The sequence below is a fragment of the Nelusetta ayraudi genome, unplaced genomic scaffold (genome assembly GCF_046127955.1).
Source record: "Nelusetta ayraudi isolate G7.1 ecotype Tasmania unplaced genomic scaffold, CSIRO-AGI_Nayr_v1 ptg000063l, whole genome shotgun sequence".
Lineage (NCBI taxonomy): Eukaryota > Metazoa > Chordata > Actinopteri > Tetraodontiformes > Monacanthidae > Nelusetta > Nelusetta ayraudi.
In genome coordinates, this window is record NW_027466113.1 from 2,618,789 (window position 1) to 2,633,799 (window position 15,011).

At 40.0% G+C, this 15,011-nt stretch overlaps 1 protein-coding gene across 1 annotated transcript in view; it reads right to left on the bottom strand.

Annotated features, from left to right (window-relative positions):
• Nucleotides 1-15,011, bottom strand: part of ascc3 (activating signal cointegrator 1 complex subunit 3) — a 95,002-nt gene that overhangs the window by 44,243 nt on the left and 35,748 nt on the right. Inside the window, exon 11 of the mRNA XM_076040741.1 lies at nucleotides 4,915-5,079. Within this exon, the coding sequence (XP_075896856.1) occupies nucleotides 4,915-5,079 (165 nt within the window). The remainder of the gene's footprint in view (nucleotides 1-4,914; nucleotides 5,080-15,011) is intronic.

The following is a 15,011-nucleotide window of genomic DNA, read 5'->3' on the forward strand; positions in this document are numbered from 1 at the left end:
ACGGATGACAAAAAGGTGAAAAGTGTCAACCAAAGGTGTGAGAAGACTTGAGTAAAAATTCCCGACGTAAATGCGCGGAGGTGAGAACGCAGCTGTGTCTCCACTCTGAGACAAAGCGAAAGGTACAGCCGCGTGGTGCTGGCTTCCATCTTTGAAAAGTGGAGAACATTCAATATATTCCGCGTATCAACGTGGGTGAGAGCAGACAAAGTGCGCCAGGTTGAGAGGAGTGGGGAGGGTGGGGGTAGTTTGCCCCTATCAGTGCGCCTCCTGCAGAATGTGACAGGGAAGATTGGTAAGGCCTTTAATGTGATGCAGTACCTGTCAAACCATCCCATCAAGATAAAACCTAACCAATCCCTACGAGCAGACCAGCACCGGCACTGCACATTTACTCTGTGCTGCTAAACCCTACAATGTCTCTGAGTCTTTGCTTCTTTATACACTGCTCATCTTTTCTGATAATGACTAGGTGATGCACCCGTAACAAAAGGATGCCACACAGCGGATGTGGGAACAGTATTCACATTGTGTACTTAAGAGAAAGTAAAAGTATGTTTCAAACGAGTAGTTTCAAATGTACTGTGTAATGTGTACCATGTGTGTAACGTTTGAAAAAGACTTTTAGCTGTGCCTGACCAATGACTAATCGCAGTATCTTCATATTATGAATCTGTAGAAGCAAATTACTAACTAGTTGGTATTATTAGAAAGGTGATTTGTTTTTAGAATGGCTTTCCAACATCAGTATTTTGTCCACCCTGAAGTGGCAATGTTGGAATTGACAAAGGGAGCTGGCCCCTAACCATGATCCTAATTTTGTGACATCTAGAACTCTTTGAAAAAAGGCAATCTGGAATTTTGGCTCCACCTTTAAAGTTCAGGTTATTCATTTCAGTTGCCTCTGTTTTGTATCCAGTGTATCAAACAATCTCAGCAGTGTGTTGTTCACCTGCTGGACGCCAAGTGTGCAGAGTTCGGCGTCAGACGAAGATCCTCTATTTCAAAGCAAAAGATAACAAGAAAGCAAAATGGAAAAAGGAAATTCTCCAGAGCTGAGGAACTTTTTGGATGGGCGGTGGTTGACTGATTAGTCATCTGACCCCGTCATATTGTGCAGTGATGTCAGATAGGTCTCATGCTTGTGTTTAAGGAGAGTTAAAAAAAAAAAAATCCATACCTAAACATAGCAATAAAGTATCTTTTTTTTCTTTATTATCATATTGTAGTGTTGAGTAATGACATTCACTGTTATTGTCCCTAATGATTAATGGCTTATATGCAAGAACAGGTAGCACGCACACATTTTGCTCCCACCACATCTGAAGAAGATGCACTACAAAGAGCCAAGAAGCCTTTGTAGTGCAGGTTGGAGGGACTCCACTCTGGACGCGGAGCGTAATTAGCAGCAGCGTACCTGGCCGAGGTAGCGGAGCCCCAACCGGAGCTCCTCCGAGTGCAACATCAAAGTGACGACTGGCTCGGCTTGGCGTGAAAATCATTTGCATAAAATAGGGGGGACAAATATCATTTAGTTTGTTAGGGATTACCATATTAATGCGTCTGTAGAGGTGAACTTAAGCACCTAGCGCATCAGAAGGTGCCGACTTAATTCCTCGGGCACAATCAATTACAGCAGTCTGTCAGGTGTGGCGATAATTGGACGGAGAGACGAAGGGGGTCTTCCGCTAGAGCGCCAACTATGGAGTTGTGTTTACAGGTTTTACACACAAAGCCCAACAGCAAAATACTGTCGCTGTGGCAGTCCCTCATGTACTGTAGATATAATTAGTGGCCAAAGAGAGGTCCAACATGTTCCACACCGTGGGAAGAAAAAAAAAACATTTGAAGCCCCGGCAAAGAACAGCTTGACGGGTCAAAATGTCCTCAAACTACTAAAATGCTCACTGGACAACATGTATTTCACAAAAAAGGGAATTTAATGACAAACATGTTAATGCAACGGAGACCAAAGTGTCCATATTGAAAGTAGACACTGTCGTGCACATCTTGCGATATGTAGCATCATGTATCAGACACGTTTTCAATGAGCTGAGATTAAAAAAGAAAAAGCGTGTGTAAACTTTTCTTCTTTTCTCTCACATTCACAGCGTCAGTGATGTCGAGAAACATTAAGTTTATTTCCGTCCCTACTCAGTCTCCACTGATCCACACTCTTATCTTTTATCACACATTGGGTGTTTTTATTACACATATATAAAGGTAGATGTATAAAGATGTAGATATAAATTACAGATAATAACAGTTCTTCATTCAGTTGTAAATATATTTTTTTCCTTTCTCACTGTATAAAATTTTTATTTTTACATTTCTTCCAGATCCTAAGACAAAAGTTATGGAAGAAACTCAAAACTATGTGATATTTATGAAGAGTTTTGAACGGTGCTTTTATGTCTTTTTCAGAGCTGTACTACTGATAGTTCAGATGATCCTTCGAGGCAATGTGGATGGATTTATACATAGATTTGTAATAAAAGAAAAGTAATTGTCCAATAGAGCCGTGGAGATGACGAACTGAATGCTGTGAGTCATTGTGCATGCTTGATAAGGGGTAAGGATTAGGGCAGAGGTACAGACTATTACTTATAAACTGGATGTGGGCGAACAAAAATAAATAATGAGTGTTCCTGGACTTCCTGGCAAGGGCAGAGGAGGGAGTTTAATGGTGCATATCTGAAAGCTGGTGCATCCAGACCTGGTTTGCATAGAAATATATCATAGATCATTTCTTTTTCCCCCCAATGTTTCTAGGAAACAGGGGATTTTGTACATTAAGACTGTTACACTATAGGCCTGTGATAATTCTTTCTGTACAATCTGTGGCCAACACTTTATCATGAGTCCTAGCATATTAGAAAAGGATGTTAGTCGTTTAACTACCCAAGACTACTGTAAGACAGTGCCTATTATCAACGTTAATATGGAAAAAGAAAAAGCTTAACAAAATCACCAAATTACACTAAAATGATAAGGAGGGGCAAGTATTGTTCAATGTTATGTGTGCGCGCACGTGCCTGTGGAATGTTTATGTGCTTTGTTAGTATTTACATTAAACAGAACTTTATAGTTCTGCTCCACTATATTTTGTGGAGGATATACTGCACCCTCTACCCCACGACCTTTATTTGACAGCTTTATATTATATTACTTTAGTAACCGTATAATACGCAACTCTTTACTGTAAAAGAGTAAACCAATGGTCCCCAAACTGTTTGACTTCTGGGTCTAAAGAAAAAAACTAAATTAAACTGTATTTGCAGCTAGATAGGTACTTGCATTATTACATTATTTTTACTTTTATTTTTTTACACGTAACCAGACAGGGACAGTGACTGTGACTGCATTGAGTTTCAAAATAAAAGCTTGTTGAATATGCAACATTTTTCTCCTCCGCACTGAAGTATAATTTTGGAGAGGTACAAATGTGCATGACTCCATTATTATGGGGGGACACTTCACCTCAATAAAGATTTTTCAATTTCCAACAACAGACTGTATTCAAATTTTAAATGATGACATTTTTTGCAAAGTTTTGCATATTTCCTGAGATTCCAAAAATAATCCAGTTAATTAAAAATCACAGAAGTAGTTTTCAATTTGAAAAAAAAAAAAACAACTCTGAATGTTCTGTGTTCCATTCTTCAGTAAGCATAGCAAAACTAATGACTCATTGTAAAGTGACTTCAATGGATGCGCCCTCGGCCCTGACAGTGAGAGCAGTCAGCTGGTAAACAGAGGGGACGGTCAGGTGGCTCCTAACGTTCAGTCCGGCAGCTGATAGTGTTCAGGTGTACAAAGCGCCTAGTCAGCGCTTCTTCAGAAACATCAGCTAAACCTGCAGATAAATTGGCTGTGAACCGAGTAAACAGCGGTCACATGCGCGCACCGCTTTTCAATTACTTTTCGGTTAACCCTGCCGAGGGGTCTCCGTGTTGCTGCTCACCACCGCAGCTCATCGCCACCTCCATTTTCCTCCATCTTCCACACTTTGCTCTCAGTCCTGTGTGTCAATATGATTTATATATATCCATACGTATAAATATGTGTATAATATAAAATATTTGTGTACATCTAATTCATTGTACTCTTCAGTGAATAAGAATTATTTACCATTGATAATTATTTAAGAATATAAATGTAGTTCTCCAAATGAAACATTTTAAAAATATTGCATAAAATTTGTCACAATCTATTTTGAAAAGCCCAACATTTGACCTATAAATACACTTGTGTAAGTGTAAAATCATTGTAAAATAAAAGCAGTTTGCAGTTAGTAGTTTTCCAACCTATCGAAGGGTTCTTTTACATATAGTACATATAGCAAGGGTCTGGCTCACTGGGGGGGGCGCCATCTTTCACCGCCATCCTTGTAAAGAAGCCTGGTGCGGACAATCCAGGATGAGAGTGCGTTGTGCTTACCGTTGGATGCTTACAAGCGTCTTCAAATAACCAAATGCTAGGAACACATAGTTATTTACTGTTTACTGTTAAAATGCAGCAGGATCTTTTGTGCATGTTGGGCATGAATACTGTACAGGCTGAAATATATCAGCTATATTCACAAGTCACCTTCCCCTAAGTCACGCCTCCCATGGTTACAGTAGCCTATGGCTAGCAAGCTTTCACTTCCGCTTCATTCACATAATCGATTTTGGAGAAAGATATTCTAAAGGAAATACAGTAGACAACACGTCAGAGAAACTAGACACAAAGGACTGAAGTTTGGATTTGAGTAAAGTGAAAAAAGTGCTAAGCGAACATATGTCATTTAAAAAAGATTCTTAGAGTGACAGTAGGTACAGGATTCTTGTCTACAGACATTGAACACAAAAACCACCAACAACAACTTTTTTTTGGCCTTAACTAGACAGAAAGACAAATAGATGGACTGACCTGTCTGAGAGTCCTGGCTACCAAACTCTCCAGCACTGGTCCACGGTCTTCATGAAGAAGATGAACTTCATCCAGGATCAGGAGACGGACGATCTGTGACAGAGCCACGTCTCCCACACTCTTTCTGGTGACAACGTCCCACTTTTCTGGAGTTGTCACTAACATCTAAATAGAAAACAGAAAGCATTGCTTTAAAACATTAAAGTACCGGTTTACCCTTGAGAACAAAACGTTGAATGTCAACCAAAAAAACCATTCCGGATTGTTGAATTTAGAGAAAAATGAACCCATGGTATGTCAAGTCAAAGTGCAGCGTAGTGGTTCTAAATAGAAATGTGTACCCTGTGACACCAACCAACCAATTTAATGACTCTTTGAAATTTCAAAGTTGGTCTCGGCAAAGCCTGCGAGAAGAAAGTTTTAAAAGGGGCAATTACGACTAGGAAGCTTTGATCACAGTGGCTGCAACACCATAGATGTTTCCTATTGCCATTATTAATGTCCTGGAGTCATCAAACAAAAACTCACGTTTGCCTCCACCACACTCACACACAGACACCTTCCCACACTCGCACTTTGGCAACAGTGCGACAATATGTATCAATGCACAGCTGAAAGTAGGAAATATTGGACTGATGTCAATGAATTTCAAAATGACTAACCTCAGACAATCACAATGCGATTGCCAATATATCAAACATCACTAGTGTGAATGAGAAGGTATGTCAATTTGTGAAATAAAGACTGTACAACCTAACATGTAGGGGGAAATGGTGATGACTAAATATTTGATATTGCCTATAGAGTGGTGACAGGGTCATGCTGAAGGCTGCCACATCCATTTTCTCCATACTGAGAAGTAAAATGGTGGATTCTGACTAGCTGACTGAGCAGTTGGAGACATGCCTTCAAGCATAAACATGCTTGAAGGCATGAGTGAAGGATGTGTATAAGACACAGAGGCATCATTTATATAACCATCCTTCAGGAATGATGATCAATATTTGCACTATGTAGATATAACGGGGAAAAAAAATCTAAAGTAAACTAATTAATAATGGATTGTTCTTATGGGTCTGATATTGAAGTAAGTGGATCTGATCATTTTGTTGTTACTTGGGGTGGCAACTCGTCTTAGGCTTGAGCTGTAAGTGGCTTGCAGTATGTGCTGGAATGGCATTTCAAATGTGGACACAAAGGACCAATGTAAACAATAAAAAACTGCTTGGGTATTAACCTTGTAAAGTACATATGGCTTTCCCCCAGATTGAAAACTTCACATCAAACTGCTTTATGTCCTTAAGCCACATTGGTTATGTCTTCTTTGTTTTGTGGTTCACATGAATGCCAGGACCCAAGATTGCAGATTGTGGTTTTAATGTTCTGATTTAACAGTGTATTTTCTGTCTTTGCCATCTAGACTACAATTAGTAATAAATGGTAACTCTCTTCCTGTAGACATTTACATAAGTTCTCTCGGGTCCTACTGATTAACTCCAATGGGGTTAGTCCTTGGAGACTCATTTTAACGATCGCATGGTGCACATTGGATTCAGTTTGTGTCCAAATCCACTTTTGCTATATTTAAGAGTGAAAAAATGGTTGATGCGCCAGGCGTGTGGTTAAAAGGGGTTGTCTTTAGCCTACTCATTAATCATAGGTGTTTTTTTTCGGCGTAACATGCTAAAAAAAAAATAATCACAGTGTCATCTGACGTTCCCTTTAAAGGCCAGGTGCACTTGCAACCTTGGTGGATCGCTATTATGATGCCGAGTTTGCCAAGTAGGTGAAACAAGCGCTTGTCTTTCTAAGAAACGGATGTACTCGTGGGCGAAGTGAAAGCACGCCAGCACGACCCTGAGGATCTGCTGTCAGTTTTCCAGGTCTGACAGACATTCTAAACCTGATGGGTAAGTTTAAATACCTACGTGTTTTGCCATTATTGGTCAATAATACAACACTTTTATTCCTCATTACAGCGATGATCTAATTCTAAGTGAAAATAAGATCTAACAATGATTTTTTTTTCATTTTAAACAGGTTCATGTACACAACAATAATCGTTCACATTGTAATCTTCTGATGGAAGATTACAATGTGAACGATTATGGAATATTTTGAACATGTGTGTGTGTGTAACAAACACAGGGGTTATGTAGGCGCATATTACCGTCTTGATAATGCGACCATAATTTACTTAATAACTAGCCATCAACTTTAGACCAGATCTTTGTTGGTCAATAGCGCAGTCACTCTCTGATTCCTCAGCACAGCAGTGCACCATTGCTGAGAACCGCCAATAAATCAATCAATCAACTCAAGGCGTCTCGAAGCGCTTTGCAGCTTTAATGATTTTTCGCATTAGAAGCGAGGTGCAACAGCATGGTATTATCACGGCTGCGTATTTATCAGGAGTTTTATTGCCACTGCATCACTAAAATACCAATGTAATGTTTTTCCCTTCAATGTGTGGCTCTATGGGAACGCGGGTCAGAATACCAATCTATGCTATACTACATCCAAAAGCTCAAATAAACTCCAATTTGACAGTATCCGGTGCTCTCTACCTGTCTATCTATTTGTTCCCGTGTTATTTTAATTTCCTTTTTTTTTTTTTTAAGAAAGCACTGCAACTGATAACTAAAGGTCTGTAAACACTTTGGAAACTTGTCTGTGGGTGTATAAATTCCTATTAAAGTCTTTCTGTAAAGGCAGTTCATTAGAGGCTAGCTAGTTTGCATTTAAATCAATCTAGCCATCCATTAGGCGCTGGCAGGCCCACAGGAAAGGAAGCGCCTGCGCATAATTGCAGCTACTGGTTAATCTAAATGGAGGCTTTGCTAAATGGAGCACAGGGCAAAGAGCTTTCTTAATTAGCTCATAAAAACACACACAAGGAGGTTTAGTGGAAGCATGCCATTGTTTGGATGAAGGGTGTCATTTAGTTTTATTTATCCGTCGACTGCAAGTGGACTCGTTAATCTGAATTTGATGGGCAAGAATTTCAAAAAGACTTATTGAAGGATGAAAGTTTTTTTCCAGAGAGCAGGATCATAAGCCAGTGTGTGTGTCTGTGTGTGCGTGTGTGTGTCAAAGGTTGGAATGTGGGTGGGGAGTTCTGTAAAGCTTAAAATTCTGCTTGTGTGTTACTGTAGACTGATGGAGAATAAAACTGATCATTTAAAATGAAAACAAAACAAAACAAAAAAACTACAGTAAACAAACTCAGATTTGTTTGGGGGGAGAAGTAATTCTAGTGACTTTACAGCAACCACAGGAGCAACATCAATCAGGTGATACCAAAACTATGGTAACAAAGCTACCTATTTATTTTTTCCTCTAGTAACTTTAAAAATGAAAAAATATTGTAAATGTGAATTGAATTAGTGCCATACACCATTTCTAGCAATCATCTCCTCCTGCTATAAGGATAATTGGCAAGTGCAAATGAAATAATTGTACACTACCTGGTTGCCAGGCTGCCAGACAAAGCCCAATGAGCTGGGCTCTGGTCGCAGCAGACTGTGTTCAAACAAAAATATCCTGAAATTATGTTCAGATTCAAAATTGCATTTCTTTCCCTTCAAACTGTATGTAAAAAAAAACAAAACAACCAACTGTTTAAACAGCCAGTTGGAGCTTACATAGCAATTGTGACATTTGCATGGTCCAAAGCACACCACTCATACAACCAACGTAACTATGTTTTAACAGCAGTGTTAACAAAAGCATGACGAGGCTCAGCGCCCCACCATAAAACAATGACGAGAGACGGACCGGTTGAGTCGTTGAGCAATTAGAATACATGTGTAATGAAAGCTTGTCAATTAAATTAGTTTGAATGTACGACTGCTAAATTGAACAAAGATTAAATTAATTTACAGAGCCATCATGGCCAAAAGGGAAGGAGCACATGTACTGTTTCTGTCAGACATGAGCTGGCCTCAGTTACTCTCTCGGATTCAGATTTGGACAGAAACACGCAACCAGCATCCAAGAATTTCTTTGCCCACACTAGAAGATGGAATGCTGTTTTCTTATGTTATTACATATACATATACAAAGGGTCACAGGTCGTCCCTATCGTGCAAACAGGGCCGGCTTGAGGCATGTTGGTGTCCTATTGGCGAAATTACTCAATGGCGCCCCCTACCCCATGCAACATGACCACTGCTGACTGAAAGGTGCGCACAATGCAGGTTTGTAAAAGAGCTCCAACTGAAAGTGTTTGAAAAGTCACACATTCAGGGAACCAATAGAAACATTTCTTCCTCAGGGGGTAACTGAAGAAAATCAACCACATCTGTTCTTTTCTTCTCTTGGATGGGTTTGCCTCGCGCACCACATATTGCAACTCAATTGCCTTAGCAGATGTGAGTCACAATTAAGGATACAAACATGACAATTTTTTTTGCATAAAAAATACAAAATTTCTTCCAGGAGGTGGAGATGGAAAAAAATGAAGAGAAGTCAACAGTCTCACAGCTCTTGAAGGGGGAAAATGCTGCCAATTAGTATAGCAACTCTAGCATGAGAGAATTCCATCTTCTGAGGGGAAGAAGATGGACCTGTTAGTTTTTGCCATACAATGACAAAACTTGCATCACATGGCAATCCACATAAGCGTTTGGTATAACTGAGCCCTTCATTATACTCCAAACGAAGGTGTTTTTCGACGTTGAGAGCCTCAAAACTACAACATTTGTTGTTGCATTGTAATACTTCTGTGATGATGCAGCAACTGGTGTGTCCATTTGATGGAAATGTTGCCATGTGTGAGAAAAAAAAAATAAATCACTCTTCAACCTGTATAGCTCTGCTGTTGAGGATGAGATGCCTCTTCACACAAATAAATCTTAATATTTGAGAAAAAATCCAGTGGAACAGTTGGTACCAGTAGACAAGAAGATAATGCTGGTGGAAGACACGTAACCCAACGTCAGCAGATGTGAGTGTGAGACCTCAGTCGTTCACATCAAATCCAAACACAAATCTACCACAACTGAAGCCCACCTTGCCGCCTTCCTATGGCGGCCCACTCCGCTCTCACAGCTCTGCTTGCAACCTGCTATTACTGCTCTACAAACCAGGTGGCCTCTTGCCTGAGTTCCCACTAAGGCAGAAAATGCATTTATTTTCACTTAAGCACACATAAATTACGGGCCGATTACATCAGGGTTGCTTTTCTGGCCATTGTCTGCATCCTTAATATGCAGATAGGCCCTAATGGATAATGGTTACGGCGAGCTAGCTGCTTGGACAAGAACATATCTGCACAATTAAAAAAAGGCAAAGTAGCTCTTTCTTGGTCAAGTTAAAAACAAAGTTCGACACTGCTGAACTAAATTCTGCTCTGTGCACCAAAAGTCACAAAAGAAAAGAGAAAAAATGTCAATAAAAGACAATAAGTTGCTTTGTAATGGACACTGTGTGTGCTCACAAGAACTGAGTTAATATCAAATCAAAGGACGCCGAGGCTTGAGAATAAATTCTTGGATTTGGTAACTTTACTTTGGGATTTGTATTCGGGGTCAAAATGTCCATTATGATTTGCTTGCTGTAACTGCTTTCCAAGTTTCTACTAACCTCTATCTGATATCAGTTACAACAGCTGAGGCAGGCAGACTGTCATTTATAGGATGTACTGTATATGACGCATAGATGTATAGAGGTATAGATGAGAACAAAAATAAATTGATGGTTTTGAACCATATTTAACAGTTAACAAGAATATTATCTCTGGAATGGAAGGTGGAAGTGAAAGAAGTGAGCCCTACTTAAAGCGTGGATCTATGGAAGCAATCTGCATTTTTAATGACATGACGTGGGTATCTGATCTGCCTGCTTAGACTCCCGATTTACCGGGTGAGATCCAAATCATATCTGATTCATTTCCACATGGAGGAGGCGTCCCAGTTGTGATGTGTCAATATGGAAAAAAACTACCCCACGTATTTTAGACAAAGATTAACAAGTCAGCTGCTATAGCTTGGTTTGCAGAGTCCCCCATGCTGTGACATTTTTTTTTACACTAATGCCAACGCCTGGCAGGTGCGCAGATGAATGTCTCAGTCCTCATATTAATTCCTCTGCTGAGGCACATTTAAAACGAGAGAGACACATATGACATTTCCTGTAGCCTTTATAGGAAAGCTCATAGAAATATGATTATGATTATGGTTCAGAAGTGAATTTTATGGCGTGGCATTTATAAATGAAGATCGATTACAGATGTGCGCAAGTTGGATGAATTTTTGTTTTGGGCAAATTACTTCAACTTATGTGCAATAAAGACTGTTTTACAGAAGCCAAATATTTTGACAACATTTTACAAGAATATCAATGAGAAATGAATTAGATTAATCAAAACATGCATTAGAATTCAGATCACTCTAGATATGTGGAATAACTTCTAATGCTGACAAAAAAAAAATAGTTCCAATTAAGAGTTGGTGTTGGTGAAATTTCAAGCATTTACAGATGAGATGAATCATAAAACAAACGAGAGAAAAAAAAACACGGTTATGAATAAACCTCACGAGGGGAGAGACCTGAGGATCTCTCTGCTTCTACACAGTGCACTCAAGCATGGATTGCCTCATTTCCATTTTGTCGAACTGTTATGGAAGTAATAAATATGACCTCGTTTGCCCCAGTTGTAGTTGCCTTTATAACTTTTCCAGCTTTACATCGCAGCACGAAATTCTGACGGAAAATTGTTCCACAATGGTAAGCCACAACAACTTTTGGATTGTTTATAAAAAATGTAGTTTGTTTCTGTATTCATTGATTCATTTAACAATGAATCTTTTAGAAAAAGATAAAAACACTGACTTTAACATTGGAACATGGATTTAATATTAATTACTTTTATTTTATTTTTATTTTAGCTAAGATTCATGTAGCCATGGTCAAAGACACTGACTGGATATTAGCCTGTGATACATGTTTCTGCGTAGACGACTGGATCACTTGAAGGACACCAATGCAACCGCAGGGAGAAATCCCTCAAAGAGCCTAAAAACCACAAAATGTATTAAGCTCATTAACACAAAATATTATTTTTTCTCCGAGGGAGGTGCTCTCGCTCACAATATTCTTCAGCTGACATTGGACACAGCAATGGTGATTATCGCAGTATGTCATTGTTTGCGATAATGACGAGCAGAATTTCACACTAATGACTAAAATGTATTGCTTATTTGTTTGTTTGTTCTCATTGTGAATTTTTTTTTAGTTTTGTAAATTTTCTTTACGCCGTCTCACAGCAAGAAGGTCGTGGGTTCGATTCCGGGGCCCGGACCTGGGACCTTTCTGTGTGGAGTTTGCATGTTCTCCATGTGTCTGCGTGGGTTCTCTCCGGGTTCTCCGGCTTCCTCCCACACTCCAAAAACATGCATGTGAGGTCAATTGAACACTCTAAATTGTCCATAGGTGTGCATGTGAGTGTGAATGGTTGTTTGTTTCTATGTGGCCCTGCGATGAACTGGCGACTTGTTCAGGGTGTCACCCTGCCTTCGCCCTAAAACAGCTGGGATTGGCTCCAGCAGACCCCCGTGACCCTGAATAGGAATAAGCGGGTATAGAAGATGAATGAATGAATGAATTTTCTTTACCTTTTTTTTTTTGTCGGAAAAAATATCGGCAGCTATGTTGAAAAACGGCTTCCTCGACTTTTGAGAGCGAACTGTGAGTGATACTCGTCTTGGATGTGAATAGATGTCATTTCCACAGTGGAAAGATGGAGGTGGTGGGGGAAGTGAGGGAAGGGGGGGTCAACGTCCTAGGATCCTACCTACCTGTATGCACACTGGATCGTACATAGCAGCATTCAAACCAAACCAGATCTGTTTCCATGGCAACTATTGAGGCCGTTCAAAGATGAAAGTGTGGGAGGAAAAAGTGGGTGGGCGGAGGATGGAGTGGGGACATTGGAGGAAGAATTCATTTTAAAGAAAAAATAATAATTTCGCAGTCTCACGTTTTAGTTTTTTTGGTTGTTGTTTTTTTCTTTAGCATTTATACAAACAAAAAATGTCTCCATTGCTTCCTGTTGAAACTTGTGCTCAGGGTTTGGTTATTAAACAACACCCCTTTTTGATGGCGTGCCGTGTGAACGACTGACGTTCTCATCAGATATCAATCTTGGAAACTCGGCAGAGGGAGTAAAAAAAATACGGTGCAGCTTCAGTTGCTCAACCAGCGCGTACTCCGATAAAGTTTTTGGCTTCCGCACTACGTGCCCTTCCCCCCCCATAGAGCATCATGTGGCACTTTCCATCATGCCGCTTGAACTCCAGTGGTGCATCAGGACGCATCAGCCAATCAGAAGGAGCCGAGACACAGCAGGAGCAACGCACGACGCCATGACGTCACGCTAGGAATAAAAAAACTATTTTCTCGTGATTTTCTATAAATTCTTTGAAAGATTAAAAGACATGACTGTAAAATCTGCAATAGAGAGAAGGTCCGGTCAGCCATTTTAAAGGCGTTTCTTTTTGCATTGCAGTCTAATGGGGATAAAGGCTTGTTGGGCCAGATAGGGTTTCTGGTTGCAGTACCTCGAGTGGCCACTGGAGAAAATAAATCGCTGCACCGCATATTGCCAGTCCGGTATCCAGTTCTTATAATACATCCACGGCCTGGACCAGGCATGGGCAAACTATGGCCAGGGGGCCATGTGACTTATTCTGGACTTTTTCTGGACTCAATGGCAAATTTCACACTAACGGTTATAAAACCTTGCTTATCCTTGTCTCTGCACAACTGGCTGCCTTTTGCACATCTTGCTCTCGTTTGTTTGTACTATATAGATTAACTCGACTCGTTCTTGTAATTACTGTATAGTTTATTTTTTGTATTGGTTTTAGAGCTGCAACAGCATTGTTTTCCCCAATTTGGGATCAATAAAAAAGCATATCCTTTCCATTCTATTCCATATCGACATACAGAGAATCGAAGCTGGATGAGGGTGACAAATTAAGGAACATTAAAGAGCTATTCAAAGATGCTGCAGCGAAACATTTTACTTTCGACTGAATCTTATGACTGAAAATGTGTCTTTAATGCATCTCCAGACTCTCTCTCTCTCTCTCTCGCTCTCTCTCTCTCTCTCACACACACACACGCACGCGCGCACACACACACACACACACACACACACAACACACAACACACAACACACAAACGTGGCTTTAATGTATCTTCTGATGAACCATAATGGCCTCATTTCAGAGGGACTGAGTGCTCGCCCTCATCACCCCTCGTGAAAACCTGCACACAGTCTCCCTCCTCTTTGTGTTCATAAATACCACATGACTTGTAACCTCACGCGGAGCAAAATCTCTCCAATCCAACGTCTTCGGAGACGAAGGGGTTTCTCAAATTTCCGTCTTAAGTTAATGGTCCAACTTCCGCATTTCACCTGAGCCGCAGTCGGCCGTCCTTCTCCAATATACACAGATACAATTTGCTGTCTTCTCACTTCTCGGCCTTACTGCGATGCTATAATAATTCACTCTTTGTCTTGCCTTTACTTTTTTGTTTGTTTGATCTCTCATTCTCTCTCTCTCTCCCTTTCTCTCTCTCTCTCTGACTGATGTACCTCGGTGCTCGCAGCCCCAGATCTGTCATAAGCAAACACATTGAATGCATAACATGAAGCTTTAAAAAGAGAGAGAGAGAGAGAGAGAGAGAGAGAGAGAGAGAGAAAAACCCCACCAGGTTAAAACAGTGAATATAAAAGGGACCAATTGGATAGATAAGTGAAACACAGACACACAGTGAAACACAGATGTCTGTTCCTATTGCTATTCAAATTATTTTCCTTCTTTTGCACTACATTGTTGTTGTAATTATGCAATATTCGCCACTGTTGGATTAATAAAGACTTCTATTCTATTCGATTCGATTCTATGACATGTACTCAATGTAACTATTAACACACAACAACACGGAGTCCGACAAACACAATTTGTTTGACAGTATGTTTTTTCCACATTCTGTTACAATTACAGCCTTATTGAATATGTAGATAATTTGTAAAATAATCCAACTGTCCACATGGTGTCAATGTCTTGGTTTTCTCCTATTACTCT